Source organism: Neomonachus schauinslandi, chromosome 5 (genome assembly GCF_002201575.2).
Source record: "Neomonachus schauinslandi chromosome 5, ASM220157v2, whole genome shotgun sequence".
Classification (NCBI taxonomy): Eukaryota; Metazoa; Chordata; class Mammalia; order Carnivora; family Phocidae; genus Neomonachus; species Neomonachus schauinslandi.
In genome coordinates, this window is record NC_058407.1 from 98,617,491 (window position 1) to 98,643,333 (window position 25,843).

Here is a 25,843-nt window from a genome sequence, read left to right on the forward strand (position 1 = left end):
TATCTTCTAGTTCAGAGGTCAGCAAACTATAGCCCAAGTCCAGACCGAGGCTTGTTGTTGTGAATGAAGATCTATTAGAACACAACCCCTTACATACTGTTTGTGGCTGCTCTCACTGTACAACAGCAGGAGTTGAACAGTTGTGACAGAGAGCATACAGCCCATAAAACTTAAAATACGTACTATCTGGCCCTTTACAGAAAAGGTTCCGGTTCATTAATTCTCCATCCAGGTGTGCCTAAACTGCTGTTAAACCCATCTACTGAGTCTTAATTTCAGTTACATTTTCAGTTCGAGAATTCACGCTTGGTTCTTGTACATCATTTCCAGTTCTCTGCTGAAATTCTCAGTGTCATTTTTTAATCTATGCGTTCAGTGGCTATTTTAAAGTCCGTGTCTGGTAACCAGTTATCGAAGAAGTCCTGAAGCTGTTTCTGTTGTCTTTTGTTTGGGCTCATTTTTGTTCATGTTCCTTTCTCTCGTGGTGTGCCTGGTTATTTTTGATCAACAAGACACTGTATTTGCAAAACTGTAGAAATAATTTAAGTCCACAACCTGCCTTTTTAATCCCCTCCCCACAAAGTAAACATTGTCATCATTATGATTCTGTATTATCAATATTTGTTTACATTTACCTTTACCAGTGTCTTTGCTCACCAGTCTTTTCTAAAACTTAGACCTCCCTTCTGGCATTATTTTCCTTCTTCCATTAGCCTTTCAAAGTTTCTTTATAGCCTGTTTGTCCGAAATGTCTTCATATCACCTACATTCTAGACAATGTTTTTGCTGGGTATAAAACTCTAAGTTAGTCTTTATTATCACTCAGTGCATTAAAAAAAAATTATTACCGATACTAACAAATTTGTTGATAGTCTAATATTGGCCATTAGTGGATGATGTTTGTCCTTCTTTGGAGTTTTGCAATTTTGTTATTGTAAGCGTAGATATGGGCTTCTTTTTATTTATCGTGACTGGGATTTATCACCCTTTCTAGATCTGTTATCTTTCAACAGTTCTGTAAAATTATCAACTGTGACTTCTTTGACCCCTTTCCCATTTTAAATACCTCCTTCTGAAAGACACCAGACCTCATCATATTCTTGATTTCTTTCAAACTCTCATATTTTTAATATGTTCATTACACTGTGCTACATTTCAGTTACTATCTTACATTTACCTATGAGCTAATGATTATTTTGGCCATGTTTAATAACTTAGTACATCCACTGAGTTTCTGATTTTTGGTTTATTAACTTGTTCTGCATTTTTAAACCAATTTTATTGAGGTATAATTTACAACAAAAAATATACCTAGTCTTAAGTGTACAGTTCACAGAGTTTTAAAATATATACATACCTTTCTAAATACCACCAAAATCAAGATATGGAAGAATTCTGTCATCCTAAAAGATTCCTTTGTGTCTTTTCTAGTTGATCCCCCCACTCCTGGCCCCTGGCAACCACGGATCTGCTTTATGTAACTGAAGATTAGATCTGTCTTTTCTAGAGTCTCCCATAAATGGAGTCCTACACTATGTACTCTTTTGTGCCTGGCTTCTTTTGTTCAACATGTTTTTGAGACTTTTCCACGTTGCTGTTGAGCTGTATTCCACCGCGTGAATGTATCACAGTTCACTTATCCATTCATCTACTGATGAACACAGGCGATCCGATTCTTTGCTTATTATAAACAAAGGTGTTAAAAAATTATATACAAGTCTCTCTGTAAACATACATGATTTCTCTTGGATAAATTCTTAGGATGGAAATTGCTGGATCATATGATTACTATATGTTAAACTTCCACTGTTTTCCAAAGTAGTTGCTCCATTTTACATTCTCACTAACAATGTAGGAGTTCTAGTTGTTCCACATTATCTTTTTTTTAAAAAAGATGTTTTATTTATTTATTTGAGAGAGAGAGGGCACAAGACGGGGGAGGGCCAGCAGGGAGCCTGTGGCGGGACTCGATCCCGATCCGGGATCCCGAGACTCCGGGATCATGACCTGAGCCTAAGGCAGTCACTTAACCAACTGAGCCACCCAGGAGCCCCCACATTCTTTTATCTTTTTAATTTTTTGCATTTGCAAATGTTTGTGTAATAGCATCTTACTGTGGTTTTAATTTGCATTTCCATTAAGATCACTTCTGCTAAGCATCTTTTCATCTCCTTACTGACCTTCCATATTCTCTTCTTTTGTGAAGTGCCTGGTCAAATTCAAATCTTTTGCTCATTTTAAAGTGGGTGTTTGTCTAATTACTGAGTTGAAAAAAATTTAGATAAAAAATCTAGGGGCGCCTGGGTGGCTCAGTCGTTAAGCGTCTGCCTACGGCTCAGGTCATGATCCCAGGGTCCTGGGATCGAGCCCTGCATCGGGCTCCCTGCTCGCCGGGAAGCCTGCTTCTCCCTCTCCCACTCCCCTGCTTGTATTCGCTCTCTCGCTATCTCTCTCTGTCAAAATAAATAAATAAAATCTTAAAAAAAAAAAATCTAGATAATTTGTCAGATATATACACACACATACATTAGATATGTAATATACACACTCATAATTTCCTCCCAATCTGCATCTTGTTTATGCTTTGCACTAAGAAACCTTTATAAAGATTTTTCTCTGTGTTTTCTTTTTTTTCTTTTTTTTAAAGATTTTATTTATTTATTTGAGAGAGAGAATGAGATAGAGAGAGCATGAGAGGGGGGAGGGTCAGAGGGAGAAGCAGACTCCCTGCTGAGCAGGGAGCCCGATGTGGGACTTGATCCCAGGACTCCAGGATCGTGCCCTGAGCCGAAGGCAGTCGCCCAACCAACTGAGCCACCCAGGCGCCCCTTTCTCTGTGTTTTCTTATAGAAGATATATAGACTTAGCTTTTAGATTTGTGCTGAGATCAGCTACAAGTTAATTTTTGTGTTATAGGAGCTAAAGGCAAAAGTTCATGTTTTTCCATATGGATAGCCCATTGTTTCAGCACATTTTATTGAAAAGAATACCTTTCAAGTGCTGAATTACCTTGGCACCTTTGTCAAAACCCAACTGATAAAAAGATTCTGACTTCCAGGGAAGATGGCAGAGTAAGAGGAACCCAGGTTTACCTCCTCCCACGGATACAACAAGGTAACATTCACATCAGTGTAAATAACCCAGAAAATGACCCAAAGACTGGAAGAACAAATTCCACAACTAAAGGTAGAGAAGAGGCCACACTGAGATGTGATGGGCCACCCACAGGAGGGAGGAAGCCAAAGGCCTGGAGAAGGAAGAGAAACAGACCCTCACATTGGGAAGCTCCTGTGAGGAAGACAAATCCCTCATAACATTTGGTTTTGAAAACCAGATGGTCCAAATTTTGTGAGCTCTTACACCCAGCAGGACTGAAAACCTGGAATTTAAAAAATCAACAGGATTGGCTCTAGGAGAGCCCCGAGGGCAAGAGGAAGCTGAGTCCAAGCCCTTAAAGAGACTCAGAGACTATGACTCATGCCACAGATTTACAAATGGATTCAGATATAACCAAGATGTCAGAGATGGAATTCAGGCTAGCAATTGTGAAGACAATGGCTAGAATGGAGAAATCAATTAATGGCAACATAGAGTCTCTAAGGGCAGAAACGAAAGCTGAATTGGCAGAATTTAAAAATGCTATCAATGAGATCCAATCTAATCTAGATAATCTAACAGCTGGGGCAAGTGAGGGAGAAGAACGAATTAGTGACCTAGAAGACTAATTAACAGACAAAAAGGGAAACGAGGAGGCCAGGGAAAAACAACTCGGAATCCATGAAAATAGAATCAGAGAAATAAGTGACACCATGAAACGTTCCAATGTCAGAATTATTGGAATCCTTGAGGGGGTGGAGAGAGGACTAGAAGATATATTTGAGCAAATTGTAGCTGAGAACTTCCCTAATCTGGGGAATGAAACAAACATTCGTGTCCTAGAGGTAGAGAGGACCCCTCCCAAGATCAAGGAAACAGGCCAACACCCCGGCATGTAATAGTAAAACTGGCAAATCTTAGAACCAAGGAAACCATCTTAAGGGCAGTTAGGGGGAAGAGATTCCTTACATACAGAAGGCGGAACATCAGAATAACATCAGACCTATCCACAGAGACCTGGCTTGCCAGAAAGAATATGGCAAGACATATTCAGGGTACTAAATGAGAAGAACATGCAGCCAAGAATACTTCATCCAGCAAGGCTGTCATTTAGAATGGATGCAGAGATGCAGAGCTTCCAAGGCCAGCAGAAACTGAAAGAATATATGACCACTAAGCCGGCCCTGCAAGAAATATTAAGGGGGGGGGGATTCTATAAAAGAAGAAAGACCCCAAGAGTGATATACAACAGAAATTTACAGGGACAATCTATAAAAACAATGTCTTCACAGGCAACATGATGACAATTAATTCATATCCTTCAATAATGACTCTCAACGGGGCACCTGGGTGGCTCAGTCGTTAAGCGTCTGCCTTCGGCTCAGGTCATGATCCCGGAGTCCTGGGATCGAGCCCCACATCCGGCTCCTTGCTCAGCGGGAGGCCTGCTTCTCCCTCTCCCACTCCCCCTGCTTGTGTTCCCTCTCTCGCTGTCTCTCTCTCTCTGTCAAAAAATAAATAAAATCTTTAAAAAAATAAAAAAAATAAAAATAAAAAAATAATGACTCTCAACGTGAATGGCCTAAATGCTCCCATAAAACGGCATAGGGTTGCAGACTGGATAAAATGACAGGAACCATACATATGCTGTCTACAGGAGACTCATTTTGAACCTAGAGATACATCCAGACTGAAAGTGAAGGTATGGAGATCTATCTTCCATGCCAATGGACCTCAAAAGAAAGCTGGGGTAGCAATTCTTACATCAGACAAATTAGATTTTACACTAAAGACTGTAGTTAGAGACACAGAAGGACACTATATAATTCTTAAAGGGCCTATCCAACAAGAAGATCTAACAGTTGTAAATATCTATGCCCCCAACATGGGAGCAGCCATCTATATAAGCCAGCTGTTAACCAAAATAAAGAGTCATACTGATAACAATACATTAATTGTAGGAGACCTCAATACTCCACTCTCAACAACAGACAGATCATCTAAGCAGAAAATCAACAAAGAAACAAGAGCTTTGAATGACACACTGGACCAGATGAACCTCATAGATATATACAGAACATTCCACCCTAAAACAACAGAATACTCATTCTTCTCGAGCGCACATGGAACTTGTGCACTCGAGAAGACCCACATACTGGGTCACAAATCAGGTCTCAACCGATACCAAAAGATTGAGATTATTCCCTGCATATTCTCAGACCATAATGCTTTAAAACTGGAACTCAATCACAAGAAAAAATTTGGAAGAAATTCAAACACTTGGAAGCTAAAGACTACTCTGATCGAGAATTTTTGGGTCAACCAGGAAATCAAAGAACTTAAACAATTCATGGAAACCAATGAGAATGAAAACACATCAGTCCGAAACCTATGGGACATTGCAAAAGTGGTCCTAAGGGGGAAATACATAGCCATCCAAGCCTCACTCAAAAAATAGAAAAATCCTGAATTCACCAACTAACTCTACACCTTAAAGAACTAGAGAAAAAGCAACAAATGATGCCTAAGCCACGCATTAGAAGAGAAGTAATTAAGATTAGAGCAGAGATCAATGAATTAGAAACCAGAAACACAGTAGATCAGATCAACGAAACTAGAAGCTGGTTCTTTGAAAGAATAAGATCGATAAACCACTGGCCAGACTTATCCAAAAGAAAAGAGAAAGGACCCAAATTAATAAAATTATGAAAGGGGAGAGATCACAACTAATACCAAGGAAACAGAAACAATTATTAGAAATTATCATCAACAACTATATGCCAATAAACTGAGAAATCTGGATGAAATGGAGGCCTTCCTGGAAACCTATAAACTGCCAAGACTAAAACAGGAAGAAATTGACAACCTGAATAGGCCGATAACCAGTAACAAGATTGAAGCAGTGATCAAAAACCTCCCAAAAAAACAGGAGTCCAGGGCCTGTTAGATTCCCTGGGGAATTCTACCAAACATTCAAAGAAGAAAGAATACCTATTCTCCTGAAGCTCTTTCAAAAAATAGAAACAGAAGGAAAGCTTCCATACTCATTCTATGAGGCCAGCATTACCTTAATCCCCAAACCAGGCAAAGACCCCATCAAAAAGGAGAATTTCAGACCAATATCCCTGATGAATATGGATTCCAAAATCCTCAACAAAATCCTAGCTAATAGGATCCAACAATACATTAAAAGGATCATCCACCACGACCAAGTGGGATTTATCCCCGGGATGCAAGGGTGGTTCAATATTCACAAATCAATCAATGTGATAGAACATATTAATAAGAGAGAGAAGAACCATATGGTCCTCTCAATTGATGCAGAAAAAGCATCTGACAAAATACAGCATCATTTACTGATTAAAACTCTTCAGAGTATAGGGATAGAGGGAACATTCCTCAAGATCATAAAATCCATCTATGAAAAACCCACAGCGAATATTATCCTCAATGGGGGAAATCTGAGAGCTTTTCCCTTAAGATCAGGAACACGTCAAGGATGCCCACTCTTGCCACTACTGTTCAACATAGTACTAGAAGTCCTAGCAACAGCAATCAGACAACAAAAATAAATAAAAGGTATTCAAACTGGCAAAGAAGAAGTCAAACTCTCTCTTTTCGCAGACGACATGATACTTTATGTGGAAAACCCAAAAGACTCCACCCCCAAATTACTAGAACTCATACAGCAATTCAGTAATGTGGCAGGATACAAAATCAATGCACAGAAATCACTTGCTTTCTTATACACTAACAACACAACTGTAGAAAGAGAAATTAGAGAAACGATTCCATATACAATAGCACCAAAAACCATAAGATACCTTGGAATAAACCTAACCAAAGAGGTAAAGGATCTATACTCTAGGAACTACAGAACACTCATGAAAGAAATTGAAGACACAAAAAGATGGAAAAACATTCCATGCTCATGGATCGGAAGGAGAAACATTGTTAAAATGTCTATGTTACCCAGAGCAATCTATACCTTCAACGCCACCCCGATCAAAATTCCAATGACATTTTTCAAAGTGCTGGAACAAACAATCCTAAAATTTGTATTGAATCAGAAAAGACCCCGAATTGCCAAGGAAATGTTGAAAAAGAAAAACAAAGCTGGGGGCATCACGTTGCCCGATTTCAAGCTATATTACAAAGCTGTGATCACCAAGACAGCATGGTACTGGCACAAAAACAGACACATAGACCAGTGGAACAGAATAAAGAGCCCAGATATGGACCCTCAACTCCATGGTCAAATAATCTTCGACAAAGCAGGAAAAAATATGCAATGGAAAAAAGACAGTCTCTTCAATAAATGGTGCTGGGAAAATTGGACAGCCACATGCAGAAGAATGAAACTCAACCATTCTCTAACACCATACACAAAGATAAACTCAAAATGGATGAAAGACCTCAATGTGAGACAGGAATCCATCAAATTCCTAGAGAACATAGGCAGCAACCTCTTTGACATCAGCCACAGCAACTTCTTTCAAGATTCATCTCCAAAGGTTAGTAAAACAAAAGCAAAAATGAACTATTGGGACTTCATCAAGATAAAAAGCTTCTGCACAGCAAAGGAAAACAGTCAACAAAACAAAGAGGCAACCCACAGAATGGGAGAAGATATTTGCAAATGACACTACAGACAAAGCACTGATTTCCAAGATCTATAAAGAACTTCTCAAACTCAACACCTAAAAAACAAATAATCAAGTCAAAAAATGGGCAGAAGGCATGAAGAGACACTTCTCCAAAGAAGACATACAAATGGCCAACAGACACATGAAAAAATGTTCATCATCATTAGCCATCAGGGAAATTCAAATCAAAACCACACTGAGAGACCACCTTAAACCAGTTAGAATGGCAAAAATGGACAAGGCAAGAAACAACAAATGTTGGAGAGGTTGTGGAGAAAGGGGAACCCTCTTACACTGTTGGTGGGAATGCAAGTTGGTACAGCCACTTTGGAAACCAGACCAGTGTGGAAGTGCCTCGAAAAATTAAAATAGAGCTACCCTATGACCCAGCAATTGCACTCCTGGGTATTTACCCCAAAGACACGGATGTAGTGAAAAGAAGGGCCATATGCACCCGATTGTTCATAGCAGCAATGTCCGCAATAGCCAAACTGTGGAAAGAGCCGAGATGCCCTTCAACAGATGAATGGATAAAGAAGATGTGGTCTATATATACAATGGAATATTACTGAGCCATCAGAAAAGATGAATACCCAACTTTTACATCAACATGGATGGGACTGGAGGAGATTATGCTAAATAAAATAAGTCAAGCAGAGAAAGTCAATTATCATATGGTTTCACTTATTTGTGGAACATAAGGAAGAGCATGGAGGACATTAGAAGGAAGGGAAAAATGAAGGGGGGGAAATCAGACGGGGAGATGAACCATGAGAGACTATGGACTCTGAGAAACAATCTGAGGGTTTTAGAGGGGAGGGGAGTGGGGGGATGCGTTAGCCCAGTGATGGGTATTAAGGAGGGCACGTACTGCATGGAGCACTGGGTGTTATATGAAAACAATGAATCGTGGATCACTATGTCAAAAACTAATGATGGGGGCGCCTGGGTGGCTCAGTCATTAAGCATCTGCCTTCGGCTCAGGTCATGATCCCTGGGTCCTGGGATCCAGCCCCGCATCAGGCTCCCTGCTCTGTGGGAGGCCTACTTCTCCCTCTCCCACTCCCCCTGCTTGTGCTCTCTCTTTTTTTTTAAATATTATTTTATTATGTTATGTTAGTCACCATACAATACATCATTAGTTTTTTGGGTTTTTTTTAAGATTTTATTTGACAGAGAGAGAGACAGCGAGAGAGCACAACAAACTGCCCAACAAGATAGAATACAGAAGCAGCAGTTTGAAAAACGCCTGGAAAATACAGGAGGGAGAGTTATTTACTAATCTCAGAGCAAGTCCAGAGGGGCAGCAGTCACAAGACTCCTCCAGGAACAAAGGAGCTGACACGCCCCATCTCCCTCCCCAGCCCCAATGCGTACACACATGGCCCCTGTAGGACCCAGCGAGGCAGACATTCACTACCTAACTTGCTAACACTGCCACCCCACCCTCCAGCACCTTGTGGATCCACCGCCTTCAATACAATGTTGGCCCCGCCCAACCAGGGTGGTGCCACAGGCCTGGCAGTGCGTAAGAAGCCCCGACAGTGGCCAGCACCACTCCAAAGTGACTCCTGCCCTGGGAAGAGGGAAAGATAAGCACACACCCGAGTCACACTGTGGCCCCAGCAGTGGGCTGAAGGCAGACAACTGGTCTGATGGCAGGCCCTGCCCCCCAATGAAAGCTTCTTGGAGCACAACGCAGGGAAAGCACCCTGCAGTCTGGTGCTACCACAGCTCTGGCAAACGCCTGGTCTGACTCAACGCAAGCCCAAGGCAGCCCCACCAGACTGGCCCACTAACAACACAGGGACCAAACCCTGCCCACAACAGGCAAAGAGAGCCATTGTAGATGACTGGACTGAAAGCAAAAGCGGCTTAGCCTCGACAGCAGGGTGCACACAGCACAGAGGAGACACCCCTGAAGAGTCAGGTGCTGGTGAAGAGGGGACACTGCACTGCAGGGCATGACAGGACCTCTTCACAGGCCACGACTTGCAACAGCAGGAGATGTAGCTGACTTTCCTGACACACAGAAACAGACACAGCGAGTTACACAAAATGAGGAGATAGGGATATGCCCCAAATGAAAGAACAGGACAAAATCACAGCAAGAGACCTAAGTGAAATGGAGATAAGTAATATACCCGATAGAGAATGTAAAGTAACGCTCATATAGATACTCACTGGAGTTGAAAAAAAAGTGGAGGACATCAGTGAGACCCTTAACACAGAGATAAAAAAGAACCAATCAGAAATGAAGAACACACAAAATGAACTACTGGGACTTCATCAAGGTAAATTCAATAATTACCTATCAATAATGACTTTGAATGTAAATAGACTAAATGCTCCAATAAAAAGAAATAAGATGACAGAATGGATAAAAAAACAAAACCCATCTATGAGCTGCCCACAAGAGGCTCATTTCAGGCATAAAGATACATGCAGATTGAAAATGAGCGGATGGAGGAACATTTATCATGCAAATGGATGTCAAAAGAAGGCTGGAGTGCAATACTTATATTGGACAAAATAGACTTTGAAACAAAGACTGTAACAAGAGACAAGAATACTATATAATAGTAAACAGAACAATCCAACAAGAAGATATAACTATTGTAAATATTTATGCACCCAACATGTGAGCACCCAAATATATAAAGGAGTTAATAACAAACATAAAGGAAAGAATTGATAGGAATACAATAATAGTTGGGGACTTTAACATCTCCCTTACATTAATAGACAGATCATCTAAACAGAAAATCAACAAGGAAACAGTGGCTTTGAATGACACACTGGACCAGATGGATTTAACAGATAGATATATTCACAACATTTTATCCTAAAACAACAGACTATATATCCTTTTCAAGTGTACATGGAACACTCTCCAGAATAGACCACATATTAGAGCACAAAACAAGTCTCAATAAATTCAGAAAGACCAAAGTCCTACCATGTATCTTTTCTAACCACAACAGTATGAAACTAGACATTAACCACAAGAAAAAATCTGGAAACATCACAAATACATGCTCTTTACCATGTTTAAATAACATGCTACTAAATGATGAATGAGTCAACCAAGAAATTAAAGAGGAAACCAAAAAATACATGGAGACAAATTAAAACGAAAACACAAGGTTCCAAGGTTTTTCTTTGGGATGCAGCAAAAGCTATTCTAAGAGAGAAGTTTACAGCAATACAGACCTACCTCAAAAAGCAAGAAAAATCTCAAAAAACAACATAACTTACACCTAAAGGAGCTTGAAAAAGAACAAAACCTAAAACCAGCAGAAGGAAGGAGATTATAATAAAGAGCAGAAATAAATGAAGTAGAAACTAAAAAAAGAACAAAGCAGATCAATGAAACAAAGAGCTGATTCTTTGAAAAGATCAATAAAACTGAGAGAATCTCAAGGAGACTCCCAGTTGAGCATGGAGCCTGACGTGGGGCTCGATCCCACGACCCATGAGATCATGACCTGAACTAAAATCACGAGTTGGACACTTAACCAACTGAGCCACCCAGACACCCCCATTTTTCCATTTTTAGTCTTCTTTCTTCCTTAATTTTGGGATATTCTGTTTCTATGACTTCATGTTCACTGACCTCTTCTTTAACAGTGTCTAACCTGCTAGTAATCCCCTCCTGTGAAATTTTCATTTCAGAATATTGTATTTTTGATCTCAAGAAGATGAATTTGGTTCTTTTTATATCTTCTATTTCTTTCCTCATTATGTTCCTCTGAGCACAGATCAGCCTCGCTGTTAAGGTGTGACCTTTCTGAAGTTTCCACTGTATGCTTGATGTATTTAACAAAATCTCTCCACTCTGCGTGGTAGGAACTCAAATCATTCCCAACCTGTGGGAGCTCTTGACATTGTCTGGCTTCTGGCTCCCCAGCAACTGTTCTCTCCCTAGCAGTTATGTTTTATACCTGGCCTCATGCAATTTCACCTACGCACATGCAGACTCTAGTCCACCCAGAATTTCAGGGGATCCCTATCCATATTTCTAGAGTTCTTTCTCTGTGCAGCTCCCTCTTCCAGCACTCTGCCCCACAATCTTTAGTTATTTAATCTCCCCAAATTCCAAGCATTGTCTTCTCGATTCACTGAAGTCACTGGCTCTATCTGGCTTCTCCTACCAGCATCGGGAAATTACGTCAGGTGGATGGAACACCAGGACAATCCAAGGGCTCACCTCATTTGTTTCACTTCATTTGGGGATCACAGGCCCACACCGTCTGAAGTCTAATGTCTGCAAACAGCTGTTTCATAAATTTTGTCCTGTTTCTCTAGTTGCTTATGCAGGGAGACTGTATTCCAACCCTGTTATTCCCTCATGGTGAATTATTCCCTCCATGGAGTCTTTAGACATTTATTTGGTTCCTTTTTAATTCTCTGGGGTCATTTTTATAGTAATCTGTTCCCTAAAGACATTTCAAACATGCCTTTTATTTCTTTAGAGTAACATAGTTGTTTTCTTTTCTAACTGTGTCTGGATTCCAATATTTGATGTCTTTGTGGGTTAAATTCCCCCGTCTGGTGTTTCTGCTGGCTCTCTCTCATAAACCTTCTTTGTCTTTTTAAAGATATTTTGTTAGACATTTTCTCCAAACTACTTTAATTTAAAAATTACCAAAATAAAATAAAGTACAAAAGTAAAATGAAAAGAAAGAAGTTCTGTTGGTGGGGGAAGGAGAGGAATGGGTATGGTATCTGGATGTGACTGAATCTCCTACAGACTGAGGAAGCAGTTTTCAAGGTTATAACTGTTAAGACTCTTTACTCATCAGTCTAAACCTTGACTTTAACTTACCTGCTTTGTCCTCATGAGGTCACTGGAGAAAACATGAGTAAACTTCACATTATTAAGAAACATGCCAGCGGCAGCTGCTTGTTTAAATCCAGTTTCTGAAAGAGGCTCATCTATTCCTTGTCCTGTGGTAGTCAGAGAAGGAACAATAACATTCAAATATAAAGATAACAGATGCAAATAAATTACATGTAAGAAAATATAAATAGAATTTATCTATATTTTATTAAAAGATTTCCTTGGGTACTTTTCTATATAACTTTTCAGAGAACCAAAAAAGCAAGTAAAATTAAGCTATAATCCTATAAAGGCTCAGGTATTCAAATGTTTCCCAAAAGAATGTCTGCCTAATGGGAATCAGACGATGATGAGAATTCAGTTGTCTCCAGCTCTCCCCTCTCTTGTGTCTGCCCATCCCTTCGTTAGCTGTTATTTTCTTAATGCTGGCTCTGATCTTATATTCTCAACCCAGGCGCTGCATTTGAAAGGTAGGATCCTCACCTAAAAAGTTTCCCTTCTTTACCTCCACTGCCCAAATGTTCAATACTGTATTATTTCCCCTCCCCCTTGTTCCCTTCCTCCTTCATTCCTTCCTTTTCCTTAAAAAAAAAAAAAAAACTTTGGAACCTTCATTTCCAGGAGAAGGGCTGATTAAACACTCTGAAGCGTCCTCCTATTGCGAAAGAACTAAATGGGTGTGTGTGTGTGTTGTGTGTGTGTGTGTGTGTGCATGCTGCTCACAGGATCTAAGGAAAGTCTCTAAGAGGAAATGCAAAGCAACCAAAATACCCTGAGCTGAAACCTGAATATTAACATTAGAAAAATGGAGTTGCCAGGATATCAGCACAAGCAAGGGGGCAGCTGGGGGAGGGAGCCTGCTGCATGGCACAGCAAGGTAGTAGGACTGAACTCAGCATTCCTGGAAGCCAGAGACCCTACAAGGAAGCTGGTATAGTCTCAGGTCAATAGTAAAATCAAATGCAAATTCGCTTCAGAGCAAATCTGACTGAATAAAGGCTAACACGTTTCCTACTAAGTTAGAGCAAATAATAGTTCAGTCAGTAACTTAACATACAAGAAAATAATTCATCGTGAATGAAAGTCAGCAGAAACAACAAAAAAGAGATTCAGAATCATTAATACTTCAGACATTGAAATCAGCAGATAAAGACTACAAACTGTGAATAAAACATAAAGACGGAATCACAAAAATAAGCAAGTAACAAGAACTCATCAAAAACGACCAGACAGCTTTCTAAAAGAACCAGACAGATCTTTTAATAATGAAAAATATTATGAATTGTTGAGGAGGTAAACAATCCTTCAGTGGATAAAGGGAGATTCAGTAACAGAAAGGCTTAATGAACTCATAGACAGGGCTGAGGTATTACCCCCACATGCAGCACAGACAAAGGAGATGAAACACATCTCACATCTATTAGAGACATGAAGGACAGAATGATATTCCCTAACATACATCTGACTGGAACTCCAGAAAGAAGAAAGAAAATATGAAGAGATAATGGCTGAGAATTTTCCAGAAATGATGGAAAATCTACAGATAAAACACCAAGCAGGATAAATTAAAAAGAAAAAAAAAAATCCCTTCTAGATATATTAAGGGAAACCTATAGAATACCAAAATCAAACAAAAGATTTTAAAAGCAGTTGCAGAGAAAGACTGATTGCCTACCATGGAACATGATTTGGCTGAGAGAAGACTTCTTCTTAACAGGAGCAATGGAAGCAAAAAAAAAAAAAAAAAAAACAGCACAATAACAAGTGCTAAGAGAACTGTCAGTCTAAATTATCTAGGCTAAAAAAATGCTGAATAGAATAAAAATAGAATTGTCTAGAATAGAAACAATTAAAACTATCTTTACCACCAACCAATCTGCTGTAGGGGACCTTTCAAAGAAGATACTTCAGGAATGAAGGTCTGAGATGCAAAAGAAATGAGAAGGAGAGAAACTGGTAAATATATATGTAAATCTAAACAAACATTGTCTAAATAACAAATCAAATAATAATGCCTATGTCGTGTGGTTAAAAAAGGATAGGACTAAGATACCAAGCAATAGTCATATAAGTTCCTTGTATTTTGGGGGAAAGGAGATAGTGATATTATACTTCATTAGATATGAATGGTAAAAATTTAAAGGTAACAATTGAAAGAATGGAAATAGTTTATCATTCCAAAGCCAGTAGGGAAGGGGGGGAGGGGTAGGAGGGAGGAGGGGAGGGGAGGAAGAGAACCAAAATCAGCTACGTAGTATTTACAAGGTAACACTTAAGACATCAGCACCCAGAAAGGTTGAAAGGAAGGCAAGAGAAAAACATACCAGGCGAATTCCAAGCCCAAACAGCTGGAGAAGCTATATTATACTCACAAATGCAAGACTTTATGATAAAAGTCTTAGGATTGTGAGGATACTATAAATAATCAACGATCCAATTCACTAGGAAGGCAGAACAATTTTTAAACCTATATATGTATGTGCCTCATAAAATAGTCTCTAACTACATAAGAGGAGAACACACAAAGCACAAATTGATAGAATGTCAGGTACTAAACTGTAAGTTGGCCATCACAATGGGAAATTCTACATCTCACCCATAAATTGGTATTTCAGTCATGCAGGCAAATTAATAAATTTACAAAATTAGCAAAGCATGGAAGATTTGAACAACAAAACAGAGGTTAATTATTTGACATATAACTCCAAACCCAACAATCAGAAAACACAGATTTTTCTCAAGCATACAATGATAGATTTATAAACACAGCATGTTAACAGATTTCGAAGAGTATCATCAAATAAGCCATCTTGTCAGAATACAAAATGTAATTGGAAGTCAATCATAAAAGAGAACGAGCAAAAACAAAAAGCCCAGTCATCTGGAAATTTACAAAATAGTTCTAAATAATTCATGGCTCACTGAAGAAATCATAGTGGAAATTTAAGACACCTGGTGCTGAATACCTATGAAATGACTACATATCAAAACTGTAGCTATGCAACAAAAATGGTATTTGGAAATATATAAGCCTTGAATGCTTTAACTTAAAGAACTAATAAGCATCTAACTGACAAAGTTAGGAAAAGAACACAAAACAAATGTCAAAACCAGGTGTGACCACAAAAATTTGTATTCCTGCTCCGCTGTTAGTGTCTAATGAAATGAGACAGGTGGGCAGTACTAAAGGACAGGGTGGTAAGGGACAGAAGTACAGAGGCTAATTTGGGTTAGGCACATGTCACTGGAAAACAAAGGTTCATTTAATTATCAGACTAGTTTTCAGAAGACGGAGTGAGGCACTCTGGGTATGAAAATCAGGTTCTGCAAATTCTAGATGTCCCTATCCAAAAAAATAAAACTAAATGTTTTTATAATCACAGCCCAGAAATAGCCTGTCTGGGGCGCCTGGGTGGCTCAGTCGTTAAGCGTCTGCCTTCGGCTCAGGTCATGGTCCCAGGGTCCTGGGATCGAGCCCCACATGGGGCTCCCTGCTCAGCGGGAAGCCTGCTTCTCTCTCTCCCACTCCCCCTGATTGTGTTCCCTCTCTCGCTGTGTCTCTGTCAAATAAATAAATAAAATCTTTTAAAAAAAAGAAAAAGAAATAGCCTGTCTGGCTGAGAGATTACCCAAGATATTCTTTAAAAGCTAGACTTGCTGGATCATAGGGAGATTAAAAGATCTGAACCCAAATTAGCAGAACAACAGAGGAAGAATCTGTTAGAATAAAGTAACAATCCTGTGTGAGAATAGGAATTCGCTTTTTACACCTCTTGTTACTACTAAAAACAATATAACTATCTTAGCAGAAAAATACCATTAACACCAGCCAGCAAACTTCATGTTTCCAAATAGGAAATCATTTTAAATCACAGCAGTAATATTTTAAGAACACTAAACTCAATGTAACTCTTCAATCAGCTGACTGGGCCACTTGAAGCTACCTATAAACAACTTAGAATCCTATTCTTTACATTCAGTTCACTTAAGAGACTTATTCCTCTTGGTGACCATCTGCTCTAATCATATTTCTATGGCTATGACAGTTTCTCTAATGCTGTTCACAATACGAGCTGCCCCCGGTCTACCTCCCCCCCCCCAAATCTGATTAACTCACATATCACATTAACACTAAAGGAGACAGCTAAAATAAAGTATACTAACCTTGAATTATTTTCTCCTTGTTAAATCTTGTTTCTCCACTAAAATAGAGAGGGGGGGGGGGAGAAACCTTTATTACCAAACCAGGTTATTTTTGAAATGAGAAAAAAATCACCAATGAAAGGTAATGATATTCACAAAGGCAGCATATGAACACTGTAGCATACTTCATAATCTAACCTGTAAACATAAAACTTGTTCTAACCTGCTATTTGCAATCGTCTACTCTAATGTATTTAGTTGATGAGCTAAGAATTTCATCCTGCCCCAAATTAAAATGTGTAACTCATGAATCAATCGTAAGTAAATTGTAAGTAGCAAATTCTATGAAAATACATATATAATTTTTATTAAATAATCTTGTGAAAATAAATGATGTTGACTAAAACTCTTTTTACAAGCAGCAGGAGGAAACCATGAGTCCATCTGTTGCTGGGCTGAATAAGCAAGTGCAAGGGAACCTGAATTCAGGGGGAAAGAAGGCCCCAAGCCTTCAGACACCCTGGCTTCTCCCAGCTCCTAGAGCTCAAGCTGTTCCTTCTTGTAATGCTGACAACTATCTTGCAGACCACACTGAAAAACTGAGGTTTCAGTACTATGTTTTGAAGAAGTCAAAACCAAACCGAACCAATTTTGAAGCCACCAGAAGAGGGAAAGGACTGGAAACTTTATCACAAAATAACCATCAATTGAGGCTGGAGGGGAAAGAGAGTGAAGGGGGATGTGCTACCTGGACCAGACCAGACAGCAGGACATACCTGCAACAAAAGCAATCAAGTACATGAAAAGCTATCAAGAACTGAGTGGAAAATTCTTTGAGGCCTTTTTATGTGCTAAGTACAGTGCCAGGCACTGGAAACGGAGACACAAAGGACCGGGAGTGGACTGGGAGAAAGGAGTTGGCTTGTTCTGTATGGACACTGGACACAGAATTGGAAATGATAAGTAAGAATAGTAAATAGGTTTCTTCAGATCAAGTTGTTTCCTCATTTGGTATCAAATGCCCACATATTTATAGATTTCTATGTCAATGAGAGGTGAAAACCCTTTAAAGTAAACTTCATTGCCATGTAGCAGGCTGAGGAACAAAACTGCTTTGGCTGTATCCTTAGGAGCTTGGTTAGGCTTGAGTGACTCTGTTCTTTGTCTGTAAAATGGGGACAATATTAGCCCTATTTAAACAGGACTCTTGGGGCACCTGGGTGGCTCTGTCAGTTAAGTGTCCGGCTCTTAATTTCTTCGACTCAGATCTCGGGGGGGTTTGTGGGATTGAGCCCATGCTGGGCTTGCACTCAGGGGTTGTCTGAGATTCTCTCTCTCCCTCTGCCCCTCCCTGCCCTCCTCACCTGTGGGCGCACTCTATGTCTCTCTCTAAAAATAAATAAATAAATCTTTAAACACGACTCTTGGGGTAACTGAATACAGGCCAAGCAAACTGTTTATCACAGGTAAAGTGTTTAAACACTGCTCAGCTTTAAAAATAAACAAACAAACAAACACTGCTCATCTTTTAGTAAGCACTCAATAGTTCTGTTTATAGGTCATTCTTGGACAGAGCTACACAGAAATCAAAGATTTAAATTAATGCATTTTAAATCTTGTAAAAATTGTGAAATAAACAATATAAACAAATAACATACCATAAAGCCAACATTCAGGTGACCCCACCCAAGTTGACAGATCATCACCTCCAGCCTCCTAGACCTTGTCTCTTTCTGATCACAATGTCCTCCCAACCCCAGTGGATCCACTACCTGGACATTTAGATGCCCACTTGCTTCACCTTTCTTCATAGCTTTCCCACCCATGTATAGCACAGATTAGTCCCCCTGTTGTTGAACTTGATAATGAATTGCTTCTTACAGTATGTAGTCCTCTATGTTGCTTCTGTTCTTTAACATTGTTTGTGATATACATCAATGTTGTTGAGGGTGGCATACTTCTTACGTTCTCATTATTGTGTAACATGCTTGAGAGTTTACCACAATGTATTTATATAGTCTACTGTTGATATTTACATTGTTTCCAGTTTAGAGCTAAGCCGCTGTGACTATCTTTGTACAGAGTGCATCAAATTCTCTAGGGCAGTGGTCCTCAAAGTGTGGCCTCTGGATCAGGATCACTGGCATTGCCTGAGGACTTCTGGAAATGCAAATTCTCAGGCCCCACCCCAGACCCCTGAATCAGAAACTCAGAGGTTGGTGTCCAGTTATCTGTGTTTTAATAAACCCACCAGGTGATTCTGATGCACATTCATGTTTGAAAACCACTCGAGGACTGACAAATTACTCTTTTTGTAAACAGTTATATTGGAATACAGTCACACATGTGTTTGTATGTTGTTTATGGCTTCTTTCACACTATAATAGTGGACTTGAGCAGTTCAGACAGAGTGCATGGCTTGTAAAGCCTAAACTACTTCCTACCCTTTAATTAAGTTTGTTAACCCACACCTAGTGACACAGGCCTAGCACTAGAATTGCTGAGCCACAGAGTATGCAAACATCCCCCAGCAGCATTTCACATCCTCGCCAACATTTAGTAATGTCAGAGTTTCCCATTTGTGCCAGTTTGGCACTAGAACAGTTTATCTCAGTTTGATCTGAATTTGTATTTCCCTGATTACTGTGAAGGCTCATCACCCTTGCTCTGTTTGTTTTAAATAAAGCACTAGTTAAAAAACAAAACAAAACAAAAGCCCTGACCTGGGACTGATTTACACAGATCCAGAAAGGAACTCCATCAGACCTGAGAGTCAGAATCACAAACCCAGGCCTCTGCCTGGAACCCTTGTCCATTGTTTACAGAAATAGTTGTTTGCCAACTCTGCCTACAGCAGTGGTTCTCAAACTTGAGCGTGTATCAGAATCCCCTGGAGGGCTTATTAAAACATAGACTGCTGGACCAAGCCAATAGGTTCTCATTCTTCAAGACCCAACACAGAGCGAGCTCTCTGTGGGAGTCTTCCCTTCCCAGCACATTTCCCCACCTACCTATCCCATTTAAACACCCCAATGCTATACTTCCATTTTACCCAGCACCACTATTAAAAGTTACCACCGGTATGCTAATTAACTTTTTTAGTTGTGTGTCTACCCTGGCTCCAGCTCCTTAAAGGCACAGCCAGAGGTTGCCTTGCCCTAACATACTCATTACCTGGAGAAAATCCTGGGAAATAACAGAACCTCAGTGTATGGCCGTCTGAAAATACCTATCAAAATAACAAATCTGTTTGCCCTTTGATCCAGCAACCCTATTACTGGGAATGTTTACATTCATCCATATTTAAAATAATACTTGTAACAATATTATTTCTAATAGCAAAAAGATGGTAAATAACCTAATTGTCCATTACTAGGGAACTGGTTACATTAACAAATAAATGGTGGTGTGGCTACATAATGGAATACTATGTAACTGTGTCCCTAAAAAGAGAGTGATTTATGTAAAGATATGGAAAAATCTCCGAAATATATTAAGGAGAAAAAGCAAGGTGCAGCATAATATAAAAAAAAAAAAGTTACCTTTTTAGAAAGGTGGTAAATAAGAATAAACATTTGGACCTGCCACAAAACAAAACAAAGAAAACACTGGAAGGATACATGAGAAACTAATAAATATGATCATCTAAGGGGTGAGAGGAGAAGAGGTTAAGACCAGGGAGAATTGTTCTGATTTCTAAATATGTGGATGTAGCTTTAAAAAAAATGTATGACGGGGCGCCTGGGTGGCTCAGTCGGTTAAACGTCTGCCTTGGGCTCAGGTCATGATCTCCGGGTCCTGGGATAGAGCCCCGCATAGGGCTCACGGCGAAGCAGGGAGCCTCCTTCTCCCTCTCTCCCGCCCTTGCTCATGCTCTCTCTTGCTATCTCTCTCTCTCTCGTAAATAAATAAAATCGTTTTAAAAAATGTATGACAAATAAATGAAATGTCTCAGAACTATTTACCACCGGTTTGCCATTATTCTCATTGTTGTGGTTAATATTAATAAAATATGTCTTGTACTCCAAAATTTATTCAGAATCATACAAAACAGATGTGAAAGAGTATATGAATCTCTACCATTCAGACAGAGAAAGCTTCCAGGACGATGATGAAGAAATTGTCATTTCTAATACAGAAAATGATTCCCAAACATTGGATTCACTTCCTGTCTCAGCCTCATAATTTTGCTGAGTGAGGTCAAGAATAAAAGGACTGCTGTTAAATATAAGTAATGTCCTCTTTAGACAGTAGCTTGGTAGCCAATTCAATTTCCAGCAAAATTCAAAGAACCCTCCCTCTGCCATGTTTACTTTTATAAAGGAACTTCAAAAGCTTTTGCCTACTTTATGCCAATCACAAGCTCTCCTGCTCATTTTATAAATTTAAGATCAAGAATGAGGAGAAATTTAATAATTTGCCAATCCAAGTTTTTACAAATCATACAAATTCAGCAGATGATAATTTTTTGTATGCTTGCTAAAAAGACAGCTCACGATTTTAGTTCAATCTCAGTAGCTGATTTGATAAGATGCAGAATAATATAAAAGATTCTATTATCAAAATGTCATACTATAAAAAAATGGAATCTCAGTACTTTCTGACAGTTTTGTAACAGTACTGCCACACCATTTAACTATTTTTGACAAAGGGAGGAAAAAAATAGCAATGATATAATGAAGGATTTTATTTAGCTATAAGTCAACAGAGAGACTGCTGCCGACATTAATTACTGTATTATTAACAATCACTGGCATTCTGCTAGGCATTTTTTATTTTTTGCCTTTAAATCACTTTACAAATATTACAGAGCAGGAAACCTAGAAATAGAATTTTTTTCCCCAAAACTTTCATATATATTTACTTTCACAGCTTTTATCAGCTTTATCAAGAGGTTTGCATAAATCCTTACGGCAACTGTATAAAAGGGTTTTTTGGGAGTGGGAAAGAAAAGTAGGAGCCTAAAATAGTTTTACTATTTTTTTTTTTTAAGATTTTATTTATTTATTTGACAGAGAGAGACACAGTGAGAGAGGGAACACAAGCAGGGGGAGCAGCAGAGGGAGAAGCAGGCTCCCCACTGAGCAGGGAGGCCGATGTGGGGCTCGATCCCAGGACCCCAGGATCATGACCTGAGCCGAAGGCAGACGCTCAACAACTGAGCCACCCAGGCACCCCTAAAATAGTTTTACTATTAATCTACTTCCCTTAACGAAAGTTTGGCTTGTGATAGAGGCAGAGAAGGTAGAGGAAGCTGAAAGGTCAGAGGGATATATTTCGAAGGAGTCAGGAATAACACTACTCATTTTCAAAATCTCCGGTGTGATCCATTTCCAAAACAGAACACCTGACTCTGCAAGAATCCAAATGCTTATGCCAAGAAGTTAAGTCTTATGACCAGCCATTTATAGGCCCTACAAATATGCATCATTCATTTTGTAGGTTATTACACTGTTCTTCACTTCAAAAGATATTTTTATTTTGTTAGCTCTGGTTTACATTCTATGGCATTTCCTTAGAAGTCATTTATAAGGCTTAATTTCCCAATCATATCCTTTAAATAATTTAAATTCAATCAACAAGTATTGTTTGCCACATGACGGAGATAAATCATAGGAAATTAGTACAGTTGGGGGCATGTTTTCAAAACAGGTATGCTTTAGTGTACATGGAAATGCAAAGCCTCACCTGATATTTAATCATGAATACAGCTTTATCCTAATTCTTCTCTACCAATTAATTCATTCAAAAACATGGAAGATTTCAAGGGCTAGTAACACAGAGACTTTCACTAGATAGGTTGAGGGGAAAAAAATGTAACACACCCAACTCATGATATGTTTTTGTTTATAAAGAAGTTAGTCGTAGTTGTAAACGGTCTCCCAATTGATCAACTGTATTCTCAGAAAACAAATACCACAGTAACATAACAATCCCATAGATGTTTATAAAAGTTTATAGGTGCTCTAATATTTACTGTGCTTGTTTTATTAATGACCAGACTGGCATTCAACAAAAAGTAACTGCCAACAGAGGTAGCGTAAGGAAAACAAGCCAGTTTTGCTATCAATAACTTTACTAATTTATCATCTTTGAGTCAATAAAAGTAAACTTAATTTAGTTTGTAAAAAAATTTTTTTAAGTTTTAAGAGCCAGCTAAAAATGGAAGTGAAATGGGATGGCTTTGCAGGCAACTAACTGCAAACACACAAATAATTTCAAGGGAACTGGGGCCTTTCAATGGATTGTGTAAGTGATGGAAATGCCAACCTACGTATATTGGGGTTTTCAACAATGCTGTACTACAAGATCATAAGAAGTTACAGTTTAATAATATTAAAAGACTTCAAGTTTGAAATCTTGGATATTGTATTCCAAAAACGATACATACCCCATAAATATGATGAAGACAAACACACATGTAGTAACAGCGCAAGATTCATAAAGGATTTGGTTGAACTTAAAGAAATTGCATTTCAAAGTTTTCTTGCATTATCTGAAGAGGCATCATTCAATAAAATTATCCATCTCCTAAAACATACTGATCATGCCATCAGTTTCAAAGCATCTATCTTAATTATACAGAATCAGGTAATAGAAAAGGCTGGTGCTATTCCCAATATTATGCTAAATGACCCAATCTTGTGAATTCCAATGAGTCATCATATTTAACTATGGTGACTATTATTAACCAAGTTTGAAATCATTTCTTTTCCTGAAAGAATCTTCAATTCTTAGCTTGGAGAACTCAGAAGGGGAAAGAGGGATGATCTAAACAGAGTTAACCATAACCCTACCAATTATTTCAACACTTTAACTTCACTTTCCCACAAATAAAACAGAACAAAGCAAACTATTCTTATCACTCTTTACAATTATATTAGCAGAAATAAAAAGTAGCCACTAAGTGATATTCCAGCAATCTAAAACACTAGGTTTTAACTCAATTAAATAGGAGGCAGAAGACTCAGCGGTTGAGAGGATGGGCTGCAGAGTCTTACTCCTTTGGTTCAAATCCCAGCCCCCCTATCTAGCCATGTGACTTCAAGCAAGTTACATGCCCTCTGCATCGATTCCCTCACCTGCTAACTGAAGAGCAGTCCTCACCTCACTGGACTGTTGTCAGAACTTAATTACAACAGAGCCTGGCACATAGTAATTTATAAAGACTTATTTCTAAATTGATTCTTCATAGGATTTCTTTAAGGAATCAATTTTTAAAATCAAGCCCTTTTTAAGAAGCAGGGAAGGGACAAAATCCAAATTCATATAACTATTGTCCAATAAGAATCTAAATAGACATCATCCTACTTTTCAAGGGATGGTTAATCCAGATTTCCTACAACTTCAATTACATGTCAGACACTGTGCTGCCTGAGTCAAGGCATCCAGAAAGTGTTGTAACACTGGAAAAATGAGGGCTCCATTTCCTTCTCTGCTACCAGTAAGCTATATGCCCTTAAGTAGGTCATAAAATGGTCATAAAGCATTCTATAAAATGGGGGGGGGGGGGTTGGGAAAGAAGAGACAGAGAGAAACTCGATTTCTGGTTTAGTCATCAAAATCCTGTGAGTCCTAAAGGGATAATTCTGATGATTCACAAGATTATCCTCCTATGAAGGAAGAAGAGGACAAAAAGAAGATAGCAGTTAAAGTCAGCTTGACCAGGTTAAGTCCTATTAGTACTCCTTTTGAGCTCCGGAAAGTCAAAAATGGTATCTTATTTATCTGTATAACCCAGTACACTGGCACGCAGTGCACAAAATGCTGGTCTGGTAAAACTATACGTAAATATTGAGGATTAACTACATTTTTATTAGAGATGTCCTCAGAGAATTAGAAGTTATCTAATTCTTGAGATATATTTCTTCCCCTCCGTTGCGCTATACACTTTGCCTTTGCCTCATTTAATTCTCACACTAGCCCAGGGAGGTAGGTATTATCATTACCCCATTTAATATATCAGGAAACTGAGGTCGTAAAGATTACGTCGGTTAACGGAAGCCCTGGTTACAAGGCTCCTCCTAGCCAGAGCCCAGATTCTAACCCAGGTCTATCTTGCTTGAAAAATCTGTGCTCTTAACCACCCTGAATTGCACTTCCATTGACACTCGGCCAATAAGCGTTCCGAAGGAAAAAGATAACAGACATAAAGACATATCTGCCTTTAGCTCCACCGTGTAATGTTATGATAAAAATATTTGTTCGGGGTGATGCGGTCGGCCGAGACGAGGGCGGAGGCCCTCTTCCTCTGCCAGCAATGTAATCTCCGGAGGGAAGAAATAAATCTCAGATCTGTGCCTGCGGCTGCCCTGGCAAGCTAAGGGGAACAGCAGAAGGCAGCCGGCACAAAAATATCTGCCTTGGACAAGCCATCCCGCAAATTCTTTAGAATCCGCTGGGGAGCGAAAAGCGGCGCACAGGGAAGTCCGGCGACAAGGTTGTCTTTCTTCAGTTTTAACTCCGCCAAGTGCCTGCGAACCTCGACCGTTGACTCCTCCAGACCTCAGTGTGCTCATCTGTAGTGCGGGACTCAGGATACTTAGGACCCGCCTTCCTCGCTCAGCGGTGCTGGGGGACGGGGCGGGGGGGGGGGGGGGGGGGCCCAAGGGAGGCGGCCCCGGCGAAAACACCTCCGAAACAGCCGGGTCCAAGCCAGCCCTCCGAGGGGACAGCAAGCGGGGGAGGGCGGGGGGAGATACAGATCAACGGTCTCTTCACCCACTCCAGAACAGCTCACTGACCAGAAGGCGAGAAGGGCACCCTGCAATACTCACTGCCGGACAACGGTCAGAGCGAAGCGCGTCATCTTCCTGGCGCCCGGAGAGAGGGAAAGCGCTTGCCCCAGCTCCCCAGCTCGCGTGCCCAGCACCCTCCTGCGCGCCGCTTCCCCGCACTGCGGGACACCTCGCCCACACTACTTCCGCCAAGCCCCGCCGGCCGGCCGGCTCCGCTGCCATAGGCCGAGGCGGCCGTCTACGTCATCCCTGGAGGGCCAATCAGGGCGGCGGAAGGCCGGCAGGTCGGAGGAGACTGGTGAGCGTCGAGGCCCCGCCCAGGGCCGTGGCGCTTGCGCCCCTGCGCGCAGGCCTGTGATTGGCGCCCGGCAGGTGCG

The 25,843-nt window shown here is 39.9% G+C and overlaps 1 protein-coding gene across 2 annotated transcripts in view; it reads right to left on the minus strand.

Annotated features, from left to right (window-relative positions):
• TIGAR (TP53 induced glycolysis regulatory phosphatase) overlaps nucleotides 1-25,613 on the minus strand; it is a 32,463-nt gene extending 6,850 nt beyond the window's left edge. For both annotated transcript variants that reach the window (XM_021690636.1, XM_021690635.1), the window contains exons 1-3: nucleotides 25,506-25,613; nucleotides 16,750-16,787; nucleotides 12,571-12,692 (exon numbers count right to left, since the gene is read on the minus strand). In XM_021690636.1, coding sequence (XP_021546311.1) covers nucleotides 12,571-12,692; nucleotides 16,750-16,787; nucleotides 25,506-25,537 — 192 coding nt within the window. In that variant the 5' untranslated portion in view covers nucleotides 25,538-25,613. The remainder of the gene's footprint in view (nucleotides 1-12,570; nucleotides 12,693-16,749; nucleotides 16,788-25,505) is intronic.
• Nucleotides 25,614-25,843: the final 230 nt, after the last annotated feature.